This window comes from Nerophis ophidion, linkage group LG17 (assembly GCF_033978795.1).
Source record: "Nerophis ophidion isolate RoL-2023_Sa linkage group LG17, RoL_Noph_v1.0, whole genome shotgun sequence".
Lineage (NCBI taxonomy): Eukaryota > Metazoa > Chordata > Actinopteri > Syngnathiformes > Syngnathidae > Nerophis > Nerophis ophidion.
Genome location: NC_084627.1, coordinates 36,532,415 through 36,550,539, shown reverse-complemented (window position 1 = coordinate 36,550,539; position 18,125 = coordinate 36,532,415). Strand labels below are relative to the sequence as shown.

Genomic DNA, 18,125 nt, shown 5'->3' with positions numbered 1-18,125 from the left:
TACATAATATGAATGTATTGTACATATACTACATACGCATACTCTACATATGTTTATGTTTTGAGCAATGACAGTTTATAAGAAAGAAAAAACAGCTTTGTTTTATTAGTCAATATTGCAACTTTTTCTAAATTACATTTAACCTTTAAGCTTTTTTATTTTACTTTTGTTATGTTTTTATTTATTTTAATAGTATTTTTAGAATGTGCCGTGGGCCTTTTAAAACATTAGCTGTGGGCTGCAAATGGCCTCCGGGACACTTTTCTGACACAAAAAATAAATCTGATAAATCTATGGATAAAAAGCAGACGCATGCGCTCTCTTTGTCTCTCTCCCTCCCTCTCAAATGCTGCTATGCGCGCAATTTGTTTTTGTTTTTAACTTTCTTAACACTGAACGTACATTGAAAATACACGCAACCATAACTCGAGGTGCGGGCATTTGGGACATGTCCTCTTTTGCGGAGCTGTCAGGGCAGAGTTTCTTAAATGCCTCAAATGTCCGGCATTTTGAGTATTGTTTACACAACGTGCAGTACGCTACTTAATATGTCCGTGTGGAAACTGTTTAGGTACACCTCCGAACCGAACCGGAAACCCCGTACCGAAACGGTTCGATAAAGTACCCGTACCGTTACACCCCTAGTAAATACACTTTGTTGAATGACAATAACATGAGTAAATACAGAATGCAATAAAATGTAATTGCCTATATTTGGGTTGTTTTACTTTGTAAATCGATAAGTATGAGAACTACTGAAAAAACAGCCAGGCAGTGATGAATCTGCGCTCGCTCAGCCAAGCCACCATCCCAACAGCTTCCGAATTTCTGCTATAATCATGGTGGCAAGAAAGCAGTTACAGTATGTGGTACCTCGAAACCTAGATGACTACAATCCGTCATCCTAACTAGTCTTGTCAAACCACACAACCCAGTCACTTTCCCAAACACCCAACTCTTTTAAAGGGGAACTGACCTTTTTTTGGAATTTTTCCTATTGTTCACAATCAAAATGAAAGATATGCATCCTAAATACTAAATAATTTCGATCAAAAGTCCTCTCACAATGTATAGAAGCTGTTCAATTCTGCTTATAAGAGCCCCTAACAACATCCAAACAAACGCTTTTCGTGTCGTTCTCGCCAGTTCCAGGTCCTAAGTGGCGGATTATATCACCAGCCTGGCCAGGTGAAATGCATGGTTTATGATTTACAATAAATTTACAGGGAGCAGGGAAGCAAGAAAGCAGCAGAGCACTCTTTGAAGTATACATCGGCATAAAGGAAGTGATCACGTCGCCGCTATAAATGGTCTGTGTTAGCGCTTATAATAACAATATCACCAATTCTTGGTTATTATTTAAATCACAAAATTCAAATTGAGTTTTGTTGGCTCGTTTTCAATGGTTATTTATCGTTTTTTATGGGCAAAATAATGGAGCTCCCATTTGCTCCTGCAGCCCCCATTGGCTCCGCTGTACGTGGACTTTTATTTACGTGTATTTAATATTTAGACTGTAGTGAAAAAAATATCCATTCATGGTCATGTCTTTCATAATGATTGTGAACGATAGGCAAAATTCTGAAAAAGTGCAGTTCCCCCTTGAATTTACATATCACACAAACCACTGCACAGATAATTCTGACCCACAAATCTGGACCACATTTATTGATTTTTTTGCAGAATCAGAAGAATTTTTATTGCCGTTGTTTTGAGAACGGGTTCACAAACTAGGCGCAATCGTGCAACATACAACACATACAACACAGAGTAGAATAACATGGGCTGTAACTGAGCTATCATATCTTGTTATTGTTCATGTGCCTGATGGCCGAGGGTAAAAAACTGTTCAGGTGGCGGGAGGTGTGTGTCTGGGGTGACCGTAGTCTCCTGCCTGAGGGGAGAGGGGAGAATAGTTTGTGTCCAGGGTGAGAAGAGTCAGCTGCGATCCGACCCACACGCCTCCTGGTCCTGGAGGAGAACAGGTTCTGGAGGGGTGGGAGTTTGCAACCAATCACCTTCTCAACAGCACGTACGATGTGCTGCAGTTGATTCTTGTCCCGGACTGTGGCGCCGGGGAACCACACGGTGATGCATGGACTCGATGATGGCTGAGTAGAACTCCACCAGCTTCTCGGTCGGCACCTTCAGTTTCCTCAACTGCTGCAGGAAGTAGATCCTCTGCTGGGCTTTCTTGATGAGGGAGCTGATGGTCGGCTCCCACTTGAGGTCTTGGGTGATGGTGGTGCCCAAGAAACGGATGGAGTCCCACAATGGAGACGGGGGTGGGAGAGTCAATCAGGTTGAAGGGGGATGTTGAGGCTTTGACTTTCCTGAAGTCCAAGATCATCGCCACTGTTTTCTGGGCGTTGAGCTCCAGGTTGTTGAGGCTGCACCAGGACGCCAGCCGCTCCACTTCTCTCTAATGCAAAAGTCCGGCACAATGATTTCCTTCAATTAAGTCAAACATAATTGCCATTTCACATTGAGTTATCTCAAGACACTTGACAAATAATGAATTGATTTAAGGAGGAAGTATGGTTCATGCTGGAGTTGACAACCTGGCAAATGCAGTGTTGGGTTTGATCACTGCTGTTGGCGTGGTAAGTTTGGCAATAAAGCTACAAAAAAGAATCAGCTGCACATCTCTTTAAAATTGGATTACAAAAATTTTTACTATTCAGTATGTAAAGATCAAGATCAATGTGTAGATGAAACTGGTCTTCTCAGTTAAACATTTTAAATGCTTTATTGGTGACCGAACAATTGGTTTCAGTATCAGTCAAAAATTTAAGACAAGTTCATTTAATTATGTGAGATATAAAAGTAGGAATGTACTGATCGATTGAGCACCGATCAGTATCGGACAATTTTCGTGAAAAGTATGTGATTGCCATTGACGATTTAGTGGTAATTTAGTGGTAACCTTTTAGTGGTAATCCCAAAAGCTGATCCCCTCTGGCTGACACTGTATTTATTTTTAAGCCCCGGTTGACTTGCTAGCAGCTACAGTAATTGTTTATCTCCATATTCAGAAATAGTGCATAGTAAGTTTAAAATGTGTAGAGGAAAGTGTGTTACAGCAGAAGGTAAGCAGCAATTAACAGGAAATTCATTAATTAATTACATTAATGAGAGTTAGAGAGAGGATAATCTAACAGCTGTTAACTGTTAGTGTGTCAACATTGTCGCAGCCAAAAGTGCACTACACGGATTTATCCATATATTGGTAGTGTTGACACCAAGGGTAAAATCACTACTGTATATGTTCGATACCAGAGTGATTAGGTTGATATTTTTGTTTTCTCAAAATACATATATTTTTTTGTTTTGTTAATGTTTACAAATTCAGGGAATGCTTCCTTGGACACAATAGGTCAAAAAGGATTTTTATTGCATAATAGGATAGTATTTTTTTATACATTTTTTATATTTTTGGGCAAATTGTGAGCAAGTCTGTAGAACATGTTGAGATTAAGTTTAAGCTCCTGCCTACTTTTATCAGTGTGTTTTTAAAATCTTCCTGAAAGGTGTCTTTTTATCAATTATTATTTATCTTGTGATCTTCTTAATTCCATTGGTGATTGCATATACTGTTGTTGTATTTGTTTTTTTTGTTTGTTTTGTTTTTTACAAATAAAATGTGATGTTCTGATTTGAGTTGCAGTTTTTGCAACCATGCAATGCATTAAGAACTACGCTTTTTTATTGTCTTTTATTTATGAAGGCTTCATTTTTTTATATACATATTTTTAAATGCATGTGCTCCATTTTAGTCACGTTTTATTATATTGTTTAAAAATAAAATTAAAAATAAAACATTTTAGAGATGTAATTAGAATACCATATTGTGATGTTATGGTATTTTAATGATATTTTAATTTTAGGCTTAATACAGCACACCGTCAGAATTTCATACCTACCATGCCTACCGACAATACAGAAGCGCTATTGGACTCAGTGTCTTCTGCTAATGACAGCTAGCACATTGTCTACCTACTCAGTGTCTTCTGCTAATGACAGCTAGCACATTGTCTACCTACATAGCTAAATGAGCTGAAATGACCACAGTAGCCCTGAGTGTATCTGATGCACACAGCGTTTGGGCCAACCAATTGGAAAACTTATATAAAGGGGAACTTGAGATAAAAGGGTGAAAAATGGAGACACCAAACTGTACATGTAAAGAAAGCCAAGCATTTAAATTATTCCAATGTCAGACTAGCTGTGCAATGCACTGGTCGCGAGTCTGTCAAGCTATAAATCTTCAAAGAGATGACCGTAGAAAATGCCTTGATTTGTATCTGATTTCTTTATTTTGACTATCGGTGGATGTCAATGGGGTGTGATGAGAATGAGTTTTTAATCGATGGTATTGAAATCATTTTGGGGTGTTTTGAAGGGCTAAATTGGTTTGGTTTTGGAGTGTTCAAAGGTTTAGGCTCTCTCTCCCTTGTGGTAAGATAGGGGTGAGAACCTTTGGTCAATATCTACGGTTTTGGTTAGAAAGAAAGCTGTGGTGCTTCAAATGGGTATTAAGAACTGATCTGCTGTGGCTGTTTTATCAGGAATTCAACAAGATAACCATGAGAAACCCGGGGCTGCTGGTAAGATAAGAGGGATGATAGAATTTAAGATCCATTGTATGTGTCTTATTTACACTTATTTTTTTAGAGGCTGCTTTGCATATTTTCTTAGTTTGGAGTCCAACTGTATTTTTGTACTTGTGCTTATTTTTCAGCCCAAAGACTCGAAAGACTAAGGAAGGAGCGTCAAAATCAAATCAAATGTAAAAATGTTCAGTGGAAAGAAAGGTCATCCTCCCAATCAGGTAATGTTCAATCAACTTTACAGTTTCTACTGTTTTGCAATGGTTTTCTTTGTATTCCATTTTTATTTTTAATATTTGTACTTTACATTAATTGAGGTTGTTTAACCTTCGTCTTGTGTTAGGGTCGGCACCGACCCGTTTTAGTTTTTAAATGCATAAAAACACCACATACATTTATTTTTTTGCATCAAAGCTTTATGACTTTGTCAGGAACCTCTTTGTCAACAAAATAAAACATTTAAATTTTTTTCACTAAATTATAAAATGCTCTGGTAGAAATTATGCCCTTGGTGTTGTTAGGGTCGGTTTCGACCCAGTTATAAAAATAAGATGATAAAGCAATGATAAGAGCCAAAACTGAACACACTGACAGCCAGCTCCTCTCCCAATCATGTGAGCTTTAGTGGATTCTCATTTAACCTTGTTATCCTGTACAAAAACAAACAAAAGACGGACACTAAAAGTGTCACTTTTTGCCACTCTGATTTTGTTTTTTTATTAGTTTTGGAACTAGTAATCTATTTCTCTTGGTTTCATTTGCTTGATTGGTTGTTGTTTGATTGATGTTGGATTTCTGTTGCTGAAAAAAATAAGTTTTAGCCTTTTTCTTGAAGTAAATATATATGGGTCGAAATTGACCCGTAACACCATAGATGTTACTATAGTTAAAATTCTTAAAACGAAAAAATAAATCAAACACATTTATTTAAGAGATGTGTTCTAATACCCCTTAGTAATAGTTAGGTAACACAACAACCTTTTTTTTATTTATATGATTCTCTTGAGGTTCGTTTTACCATTTTTAAAAATTGAAATCGAGGGGTATACTGACAAAAAAAGGCCCAATGGCCCAAACCAAAAATATTCAAACCAATATTTTCAAGGATAAGGAAGCCTAACGAGGTAACCAAGAGATGAGAAACAAATTGGATGATAGATAATTGTTTTTAGTGTATTTTACAGCTGATTTAAGACATGGGTCAAAACCGACCCGTTAACATAAGAGATTGTAACAGAAAGCTAACACAAGAGGAAGGTTAAACAGATTGATCACAGATTGATTAGTCTAATTTTTCAAAATGTGCTAAAGTATGCCCAATCTCATTGTGCTGCACTGCACTAATACAATTTGTTTTGTGGTGTGCTTAGCGATTGATGTCCTCCCCCGAACTTATTCCTACGACCCTGGCTTCCCCTATTTGAAAGACCAGCAGCCGCCACTGCTATATGCTCTGTGTTACATTCTACAATAAGCAGCAACAATTGAAAAATAGAGAAACGATTTAAGAAAAAATACATGTTATTAATACTAATTAGGAATAACACTAGTTTGTTCTTAAATGTACCGTATTTTTCCGATTTTAAGTCGCAGTTTTTTTTAATAGTTTGGCCGGATATGCGATTTATATTCTGGAGCGATTTATGTGTGAAATTATTAACACATTACGGTTAAAATATCAAACAATATTATTTATGTCATTCTCGTAGCTAGGCGTATATCAGCAATCGTCACACACACACAGGTCAACCAATAAAAAATTGTCAGGAGCGGGTCATTGCAGAAGTGCATCGTTAAAAAAAAAGATTCTACCTGCTACTAGTTTGGTACCTATGAAAATTGATCATTTCAACATTTGCGGTAATTTATAAAAACTGAGATTAGCGATTAGGAGTGACGGATTGTTTGGTAAACGTATAGCATGTTCTATATGTTGTAGTTATTTGAATGACTCTTACCATAATATGTTACGTTAACATACCAGGCACCTTCTCAGTGGGTTATTTATGCGTCATATAACGTACACTTATGCAGCCTGTTGTTCACTATTCTTTATTTATTTTAAATTGCCTTTCAAATGTCTATTCTTGGTGTCGGATTTTATCAAATAAATTTCCCCCAAGAATGCGACTTATACTCAAGTGCGACTTGTATATATTTTTTTCCTTCTTATGCATTCTCGGCCGGTGCGATTTATACTCCGGAGCGATTTATAATCGGAAAAATATGGTATATACAACATTTTATTTAACTTTTTTAAAGAAAATTGTGTGTATTACGCTAATTATATGATGATTTCATATTGACCACGCCCCTAGCAATGCCCCCACCTTCACTAGTATATTGGCAATCTGGGTTAAACCCTGATTATTATTTAGTATTTGTGGCGGGCATTGTGTCCTAATCCGTTTATTGTCCGTCTTTTTTTCCTGCTGATTGAAGAACAATCACTTTGAGAGACACTAAGAGAGCACATCTTATAGGTTTAATGAATTGAATGAGTTTAATTGAATAGCTTAGTTTCTCAGACAGGAATGTTATACACTGTATAAATTTAGATTGGGGTATGTTGTTTCCTAATAGGGAAATCGTTAATGGCTCTTGTTTTCACGTTGGCATTCAAGATAGCAAGCTGGCGCCAATCAGTCCGTGAATTTATCAAAGTGCAGTTATCACTTTCACTTTTTCGATAATTTTAATTTAGGGAAAATAGGGACGGCTTGTCGCTGTGGGAGAGTAGCCGTGCGCAACCCGAGGGTCCCTGGTTCAATCCCTACCTAGTACCAACCTCGTCACGTCCGTTGTGTCCTGAGCAAGACACTTCACCCTTGCTCCTGATGGGTGCTGATTAGCGCTTTGCATGGCAGCTCCCTCCATCAGTGTGTGAATGGGTAAATGTGGAAGTAGTGTCTAAGCGCTTTGAGTACCTTGAATGTAGAAAAGCGCTATACAAGTACAACCCATTTATCATTTATTTATTAATTTAATACGGTAATACTACTTGCTGGAGCTTTACTGCAGTTAGGGACTGTTTATCTATAATGACAAGACAACATTCTGTATATTTAGCATATAGTATGTTTATTACCAACTGATAGCAAACAATTGCAATGAAAATATGTAATCTCGCTAAACTTTCTACACATCATGATATAAGAACATTTAGGACTTATTAATCCTTCCCCAGGGCAGCACGGTGGTAGAAGGGTTAGTGCGTCTGCCTCTCAATACGAAGGTCCTGAGTAGTCATGAGTTCAATCCTGGGCTCGGGATCTTTCTGTGTGGAGTTTACATGTCCTCATCGTGACTGCCTGAGTTCCCTCCGGGTACTCCGGCTTCCTTCCACTTCCAAAGACATGCACCTTGAAATAGGTTGATTGGCAACACTAAAATTGACCCTAGTGTGTGAATGTTGTCTGTCTCCCCGTGTTGGCCCTGCGATGAGGTTGTTACTTGTCCAGGTTGTACCCCCCCTTCCGCCCGATTGTAGCTGAGATGGGCTGCAGCGACCCAGGAGGGAATAAGCCGTAGGAAATGGATGGATGGATTGATAGTCCTTCCCTACAATAATTTGTGAGCGCGCAAATTCCACCCATTCCTGCGAGTTATTCGCTGCCTCGCAACTTTGTTCAATGCCTGCAACTTCCCCGCAGTCAATCAGCGTCATTTATGCCAATGGAACTGTCCAATCAAAACTCCTTTTAGTTTCTATTGTAGACGAAACAGGAACAAAAACATGTAACAATCGATCAACTCTTCATTGCTCAAATGGCACAATACCTACTTCCTGTTCCTGTATACAGGGCTAAGCCTTCTGAGCAATGTAGTATATATACCGCATTTTCCGGAGTATAAGTCGCTCCGGAGTATAAGTCGCACCGGCCGAAAAGGCATAATAAAGAAGGAAAAAAACATACATAAGTCGCACTGGAGTATATGTCGCATTTTTGGGGAAATTTATTTGATAAAACCCAACACCAAGAATAGACATTTGAAAAGCAATTTAAAATAAAAAAAAATTGTAAACAGGCTGAATAAGTGTATGTTATATGATGCATTAATAACCAACTGAGAAGGTGCCTGGTATGTTAATGTAACATATTATGGTAAGAGTCATTCAAATAACTATAACATATCGAACATGCTATAAGTTTACCAAACAATCTGTCACTCCTAATCGATAAATCCGATGAAATCTTATACGTCTAGTCTCTTACATGAATGAGCTAAATAATATTATTTGATATTTTACGATAATGTGTTAATAATTTCACACATTTGTCGCTCTTGAGTATAAGTCGAACTATGAAAACAACTGCGACTTATAGTCCTAAAAATACAGTAAACATTTTTTTCCTAGTTTACACGTGTTCATATATTATTATCATGTATTTAACATTTATTTATCCATAGTAAGACAATTAAGAACACAATTTTATTGGCAATGCTGATTTAGCAAAGAGTCAGCATTTACATGACAGAGATGTTGAAGTGTGATGATAATCTCTCATCGGAACCCATTTACCAACAACAATTAGCACCTTATACCACTCAACAGTTCACAAATGCCCTTAACGTGCAGAGGTAAACATGTTTGAACAAACATCATTTTTGTGACGACCAAAAACTTTTCAAGAGTAAAACATGCAGTACACCGAAAATGTCTGCAACTTGTGGACGACATAGCAGACAGCAGACAATAAAGAAGCCTTTGGTGGCGTTTCTTTGTATTACTATGTATAATCATTACCATTTTAGTTATGAGGCGTTAAAACAGTATGTGCTTTTAAAAGTAAATTTCATGCCCCAATGTGTCTCATGTTTGCGCGTATGACAATACTGTTCCTTGAATCAAGTGTCTCCTTTTTAACTCTGCGAGGTATAAAACGAGTAAAACATCAGTACAGTATTTGTTTTAGAATCTTATGCTTTTTTTAATTGAGGTTACAAGGAACACTAAAAACATTGTTAACAAGATCATAAGTTGATTCAATGTAATTGAAAAACATTGCTTTAAAACATCGCAACATTAATCTTGTTTTCCGTAGTTGTTGTCCAATTAGGAACTGATACCAAAGAATACCGGTTCTCGGTATACATCCCCAGCAGGGCCCAATGAAAGATGAATACAGTCAAGTTGTGTGTGTTATGCCTTGTGTGGCCAGCATATTAACTAAATATAACATACAATGAGCTTGTTTTACTTTCACTTTTTGACAACTAGTTCAAATATTGCTGTCTGCAATTTTCTGTGTTCTATGAAAATAAAATAAAATAGATGTATTTTATTACTGCTATTATTGATATTATTATCTCACTGCACATTTTATAGTGCTCTTTTGTGACCGGTGCTCAATCAGTGCATAGTAATTGATAATATTTAGTAACACACATTTGTAAACTGTATTTATGAAGAAGTAGTAGTACAAGTGTTTTTTTTTTTACTTGTACTTCAATTACTGAGGAATTGAAGTACAAAGATGAAATTGTGCTTATGCAGTATATTTTTAATGTACTTGTTGTCAATATATATAATTGTTATTTATGTACACCAAATTAACTGTGTATCATGTTTTTTTTTTGTTTTACCTTCTTTCAAGTGGAGGATTTGGGGTCATTTTTTGAAAAACGTGATTTTAAAGACAAACAGCGGTCAACATGTATGAAATCCACCCTTTCTCTTCGACTGGAACAGTGTCCCCAGCAGCTTAACAACCCCTTCAATGAATACTCAAAATTTGATGGCAAGGTAAGTTATGTGGTCATCCAGCTGTCCTGTGTGATAGCATGAGATAATTTGTGTTTTTTGTCATGATTTAAAGAGGTTTAACCACTGGTTGGGCCTTTGATATTTTGAATCAGGATATTCATTAAAGGCCTACTGAAATGAGATTTTCTTCTTCAAACGGGGATAGCAGGTCCATTATATGTATCATACTCTTATCATTTCGCGATATTGCAATATTTTTGCTGAAAGGATTTAGTAGAGAACATCGACGATAAAGTTCGCAACTTTTGGTCGCTAATAAAAAAGCCTTGCCTTTACCGGAAGTAGCAGACGATGTGCGCGTGACGTCACGGGTTGTAGGGCTCCTCACATCCTCACATTGTTTATAATGTGAGCTTCCAGCAGCAAGAGCTATTCAGACCGAGAAAGCGACAATTTCCCCATTAATTTGAGCGAGGATAAAAGATTCGTAGATGAGGAAATTTAGAGTGAAGGACTAAGAAAAAAAAAAGGCGATTGCTTGGGAGCGATTCAGATGTTTTTAGACACATTTACTGAGGTAATTCTGGGAAATCGCTTATCTTTCTATTGTATTGCTAGTGTTTCAGTGAGTTAAATAGTACCTGATAGTCGGATGGCTGTGGCTACGGGTGCGTGGACGCCAGTCTCTGAGGGAAGTCACGAAGCTGCAGCAGGACAGAAGCTCCGCTGATCTCCGGTAAGAGGCGACTTATTACCACAATTTTCTCACTGAAAACTGCCGGTTGACATGTAGTCGGGATCCATGTTTGCTTGACCGCTCTGATCCATAGTAAAGCTTCCCCTCCAGGAATTTTAAACAAGGAAACAGAGTGTGTTTGTGTGGCTAAAGGTTAAAAGCTTCCCACCTCCATCTTTCTACTTTGACTTCTCCATTATTAATTAAACAAATTGCAAAAGATTCAGAAACACAGATGTCCAAAATACTGTGTAATTATGCGATAAAAAGAGACGACTTTTAGCCGTAAGTGGTGCTGGGCCCCTCCAACCAATGACGTCACAAACACGCATCATCATACGCGTCATCATTCCGCGACGTTTTCAATAAGAAACTCCGCGGGAAATTTAAAATTGTAATTTAGTAAACTAAAAAGGCCGTATTGGCATGTGTTGCAATGTTAATATTTCATCATTGATATATAAATTATCAGACTGCGTGGTCGGTAGTAGTGGGTTGAGCACCAGACTTTTCTGCCAATACGGCCGACAGTGTAATGTGTAAGGCCAATCAAGGTATTAAATCGAAGTCTGTAAAATAATGGGACTCAAATTTTCTTTGAGGTGCAATGTAGTTGTAAATGATTTTAAATTGTTTTTTAAATGTTGATCAGTTATTAAATAACTTAATTCTAGCGGGCAACAAAGTTAAAACGCTCAAATGCAGAAACCGTGACAAATTAACATACCTGTCTCCATGCCATGTAATACCATCTTCTTCCGCTTGTCTGAGGCCCTGTCACGGGGGCAGCAGCCTAAGTAGACTTCCCTCTGCCCAGCCAATTTGTCCAGTTCCTCCCGTGGGATCCCAAGGCGTTCACAGGCCAGCAGCGAGACATACAGTGGGGCAAAAAGTAATTTAGTCAGCCACCGATTGTGCAAGTTCTCCCACTTAAAATGATGACAGAGGTCTGTACTTTTCATCATAGGTACACTTCAAATGTGAGAGACAGAATGTGAAAAAAAATCCAGGAATTCACATTGTAGGAATTTTAAAGAATTTATTTGTAAATTATGGTGGAAAATAAGTATTTAGTCAACCATTCAAAGCTCTCACTGATGGAAATAGGTTTTGGCTCAAAATCCCACGATACATGGCCCCATTCATTCTTTCCTTAACACGGATCAGTCGTCCTGTCCCCTTAGCAGAAAAACAGCCCAAAAGCATGATATTTCCACCCCCATGCTTCACAGTAGGTATGGTGTTCTTGGGGTGCAACTCAGTATTCTTCTTCCTCCAAACACGAAAAGTTGAGTTTATACCAAAATGGATACATGGATGATACAGCAGAGGATTGGGAGAATGTCATGTGGTCAGATGAAACCAAAATAGAACTTTTTGGTATAAACTCAACTCGTCGTGTTTGGAGGAAGAAGAATACTGAGTTGCACCCCAAGAACACCATACCTACTGTGAAGCATGGGGGTGGAAACATCATGCTTTGGGGCTGTTTTTCTGCTAAGGGGACAGGACGATTGATCCGTGTTAAGGAAAGAATGAATGGGGCCATGTATCGTGAGATTTTGAGCCAAAACCTCCTTCCATCAGTGAGAGCTTTGAATGGTTGACCAAATACTTATTTTCCACCATAATTTACAAATGAATTCTTTAAAATTCCTTCAATGTGAATTCCTGGATTTTTTTTTTCACATTCTGTCTCTCACAGTTGAAGTGTACCTATGATGAAAATTACAGACCTGTGTCATCATTTTAAGTGGGAGAACTTGCACAATCGGTGGCTGACTAAATACTTTTTTGCCCCACTGTAGTCTCCAACGTGTCCTCGGTCTTCCAGGTGGCCTTCTATCAGTTGGAAATGCCCTGAAAAAGATCCACCTTATCTGGCTCCTCTCAATTTGGAGGAGCACCCGCTTTACTTCTGAAATGACATAGATTCACACCCTATCTCTAAGTGAGAGTCCCACCACCCAACGGAGAAAACTTATTTCTGTTGCTTGTACACATGATCTTGTCCTTTCTGTCACAACCCAAAGCTCATGACCACAGGTAAGGACAGGAACATAGATTGACCGACTCGGCTCCTTCTTCACCGCGACGGATTGATATACTGTAGGATCCACATCACTGCAGACGCAGCACCGATGCGCCTATCGATCTCACAATTCACTCCTCCCTCACTCATGAACAAGACTCCAAGGTACTTAAAACCCTCCACTTGGAGCAGGATCTCTTCCCCAACCCGGAGGTGGCACTCCCCCCCTTTATGGGCGAGAACTATGACCTTGGACTTAGAGGTACTGGTTGCCATCCCAGTCACTTCACACTTGGCTGCAGAGACCTAATCCTCCAGCCACCGAACAGGATCCCCTGACTGCGCCTAAAGATTCTGTTCATAAAAGTTATAAACAGAATTGGCCCTGGCGGAGTCCAACCCTACCTGGAAACAGGTCCGACTTACTGCCAGCAATGCGGACCAAGCTCTGACACAGTTATACAGGGAGCGGATCCCTATAATCAGGCGGTCCGATACCCCATATCTTCTGAGCTCTGTCTAATGCCTTCTCTAAGTTTACAAAGCAAATGTAGACTGGTTAGGCAAAATCCCATGCACCTTCGAGGACCCTGCCGAGTGTATAGAGCTAGTCTACAATTCTACGACCAGGACGAAAACCACACTTCTCCTCCTGAACCCGAGGTTCGACTATCTGGTGGCGTAACATCCTCTCCAGTACACCTGAATAGACCTTACCGGGAAGACTGAGGAGTGTAATCCCGCAATATTTGGAACACATCCTTCCCACAGTATCCAGAGCCTTAAAGAACTCCAGGAGGATTTCATCCATCTCTGGGGCCCTGCCACCGACTCGCTTATTAACTACCTCAGCAACCACAGCTCCATATATAGGAAAATCCCACCACATTTTTCCCAGGAAGACGTGTTGTGGGATAGAGGAGATTTTCAAAGTATTCTCTTCACTGATCCACTACATTCCAAGTACAATATGGACAATATAAAGTTTGCCCAATGATAGAGCTTTTGGTACACTCATCTTATCGTGAAAATGAATGTTTTCGACACATTCTAGTTGTGTCCCGAAAATCTGACCGCGACAAGCAAAAAAAGACATCCTCAATGCAATGTCGCGTCTTTGCTTGCAGGCTAATGCCTCTCCACAGTGCAACGCTGCATCTAAATCAGTAATACTCGCCTCCGTGGCAGCAGTTAAACTGTGTTTCTTACAAGTTTCATTATCACAAGTTAAGTAACAAGTTACAAGTTAGTTACAAGTTTATTCACAATACCATATAACATTTACAATAGTGGTGAAAATCATCATTTAAAGCTGTCGGTACGTGAAAGGGTCCCCCAAATAAGCTAGAAGAAGCTTTTGACAGGGGGTCCAAAGGACAATATATACATGGAAAAATCAAACATGGTAGCAATCACAACAACAAAAAACAAAAACAAAACCATAACAACGCTATATGATATACACAAGATAATAGTACTAAAGCAAGCATACACAACCATGCAAAAACCAACAGTAGTCTACCTCACATGAGGCATTAAAGATATGTGGTTAATAGGTAATTTTTCAGTTTCCTTTTGAAGTTGGAGAATGGATACAGCATCTTGAGGCTCTCATTAAGCTGGTTCCAAATCTTTGGTCCCCTGCATACGACACTGTGAGCGGTACAAGCCAGTAAACGATGTTTACCTGTTATCAGATCTAAGTTACGAGTGTTGTGGGCATGCTGGGGATGGTAGATAGGAACCAAGCTACAGAGCTGAAGATTCAGCCTGTAAATTACTTGATAGGTTAAACAAGCATTTTGATAAATATTGAACTCTGTCAGTCTTAAGAGATGATATTTATGAAATAAATGACGAGTGGGGGCATTGAACTTGGACCATGACAGGGCCCGTATAATTTTCTTTTGCATGTATTCTAATTTGTGAAGGTAAGTAGGAAAGGTGTTACACCAGATTATATTACAGTAGTTTAGATGTGGTTCAAAGAGACTTTTTTATAAGGTAAGTAGAGCATAAAGAGGAAGATAATGACAAAGGTGAAAGAACAGGCCAACATATTTGGATAATTTGTTTAACAGATGGCTAATGTGACATTTGAAATTGAGGTATTCTTCAATGATGACCCCCAGGAATTTTGTGGCGTATACTCTCTGTATTTCCTGCCCATTGATGTTGATATGGCAGTGCTCAGTATTTGTCCGGTTTTTATTAGAACGAAATAGAATAAAATTTGTTTTATTTACATTAAGTGAGAGTTTTTTGCATTTGAACTAGGAATCCACTTTCACAAGCTCTGATTTGACAGTTTCTTGTAGATCGTGTAGCCTCCTGTGTGAGGTAAATCACTGGAGGACTAGAGGGCAAGGAATAGATGAATATGCTACATTGCACAACGTAAGATGCAAAACAGCATATAAAACTGTAAACTTAAATGTAAACGGGGGTGGGTAGAAACAAATATGGACAGTAATGATACAAGGTAAAGTATCAGGTAATGGTCGATACCACAGTGATTACATGTGAAGTGAAGTAAAGTGAAGTGAATTATATTTACATAGCACTCTTCTCTAGTGACTCAAAGCACTTTACTTAGTAAAAACCCAATATCCAAGTTACATTTAAACCAGTGTGGGTGGCACTGGTAGCAGGTAGGTAAAGTGTCTTGCCCAAGGACACAATGGCAGTGACTAGCATGGCGGAAGTGGGGATCGAACCTGGAAGTTGCTGGCACGGCCACTCGACCAACCGAGCTATGCCGCCCCACATCAATGTTTTTTTACTCTCAACAAATCGTTTGTCGTTTTTGTTATCGTTTACACACTTAGAAAATAAAAGCCAGTAGCAGTTTTTGCTTTTTTTCAAATTATTTTGCACTATTGCCTTTATTATACTATTTGGATGTAAAAAACAAAAGGAAATAAGGATATCATTTTGATATATATTTGATACTGTGTCATCGTTATTTTGGGTTTTTGTGTCATGAAATATGTGATCAGAAATCCATCCATCCATTTCCTACCGCTTTTCCTGTTCGGGGTCACGGGGGTGCTGCTGCGTTTGGGCGGAAGGCGGGTACTCCCTGGACAGGTCGCCATCTCACATTCACACACTCGGGCCAATTTAGCGTGTAATCCTGAAAATATCTTAGAAATGTTAAATACTAGCATTGATATTGGCAAAACTGCCCCTTTTAACTAATTGGTATTGTGTGATGCAGACGTGCTTGCTGTAGTGCCACTATGCAGTTGTATAGTCCTGTTCTGCTCCAATAGGACTTCCCTTGTTTGTTGTGAAATAGGTGTTATCCTGAAATGGTAAAACACTGCCTATAATAATAATACCGGTAACATGTCTTCTTTTGTGCTCCCTATTCTGCTTTTGCACTTTCTCTAGGGCCATATTGGCACAACAGCTACCAAAAAAATAGACGTCTACCTCTCGATGCAGATGGCTCAGGAAAAAGTTCATCCCATGACAGTGGTAACCATTGCTAATGCCCGGGTTCATGATCTCATCGGACTTATCTGTTGGCAATACACAAGTGATGGGCGAGAACCTAAACTTAAGTAAGTACAAATATTCTAGATCTAAGTGTAAAACTGTTTTATGTAGGACCCATACATCTACTCTCTTTTCTTTAGTGAGAACGTGAATGCATATTGCCTACATATTGCGGAAGATGATGGTGAGGTGGATACAGACTTCCCTCCTCTAGACTCCAACGAGCCAATACACAAGTTTGGCTTCAGCACTCTGGCATTGGTGGAGAAGTACTCCTCACCTGGCATTGGTTCGAGGCAATCACTGTTTGTCAGAATGTAAGAATTGTTTCGCAATGTTTACATTTTATCGTAATGAATCAAGCTTTGAAAAGTGATGCAAATGGAACTACGTAATATTATAATACAGTAGTACCTCCATTTACGAGCTCAATCGGTTTCTTTGACAAAAACGCTTTGATCGCAAATCAGTGGCGCCTTTTAAAATGAATTGAAATCAATTTAATTTTGGGCTTGCCCCCTGACACCCGTACCACACAATGTATAAATAATAAATATTGTTTTATAATCATCACAATACCATGCTCTACAATCAAGTACAGTAGTTTTGTGAAGCATTGTAAAAATAATGTTTAGCATTTACTTTGGATAGTGTCAGACGGCAGGGTTGGAAAGAAAACAAAAACTAACTCAAATGAATGCTCGAAATTTAAAGCATAACAAAAAGCCGAGAGACAAAATACTCAGAAATTGGGGCACTTGTAAAATAAGGTACCACTGTACTTATTTTGACGACTTAAGTATTTTTTCAAACGGGGCTGCACAGTAGAAGTGTGAATCTTACAACAACTCACGGTTCAATTGAGTTCAGATTCTGGTTTGGCGATTCAATTCAGTTGATTCTCTATCCTACATGATATTCACAAAATATTATTTGGTATACAAATGATAAAGCAACTGGACTGCTTGGTTTGTCTTGGAAAATGTTTCGCCGCTCATCTGAGTAGTCTTCATCAGTTTGTGCTCATAGACTTAGATTGATCAGATCTAGTCCAGCGGCTGGTGCCAAAACCCACATATTTATACTCCAAAAACCAAGAGGGTGTGCCTGGGCAAGCATGGTTTCACCCTATCAGAGTGAGAAAAACAACAGTTTTAACGCAAACGAGCAATCCTAACTGTCATAGCCAACGACGGTTAGCGTTGAGGTATTGTGTGGCAGAACGATCGCTGTGGATCGACTACTACCAGTCCAAAATAATCAAAATCCTGTGCGTAAGCATTCCATTCAGTTGCAAGCAAGCGACACAAATGACATTCTAGTCCCCCTCTTCGACCAGAATGTTTCTAACTCCTGGTATTTAATGGAGGCAAAATTGCATAGTATTTTAGGAATGATTGAAAGGACAGTGTTGTATGTGGGAAACAGGTGGTTTGGCAGACCACCTCCTCTGTTCAGGGTTGGTTCCTTGACATAGATGGCTTCACTCACTCCTCTTTTGTACCATCCGTCCTCCCTGTTCAGAATCTGTAA

At 38.8% G+C, this 18,125-nt stretch overlaps 1 protein-coding gene across 2 annotated transcripts in view; it reads left to right on the top strand.

Moving 5' to 3' along the window:
- Positions 1-18,125, top strand: part of mapkap1 (MAPK associated protein 1) — a 55,414-nt gene that overhangs the window by 15,948 nt on the left and 21,341 nt on the right. Inside the window, exons 3-7 of one of the 2 annotated variants that reach the window (XM_061876873.1) lie at positions 4,569-4,607; positions 4,742-4,831; positions 10,211-10,359; positions 16,485-16,657; positions 16,733-16,909. In XM_061876873.1, the coding sequence (XP_061732857.1) occupies positions 4,569-4,607; positions 4,742-4,831; positions 10,211-10,359; positions 16,485-16,657; positions 16,733-16,909 (628 nt within the window). The remainder of the gene's footprint in view (positions 1-4,568; positions 4,608-4,741; positions 4,832-10,210; positions 10,360-16,484; positions 16,658-16,732; positions 16,910-18,125) is intronic. The other variant, XM_061876874.1, reaches the window with a different exon arrangement.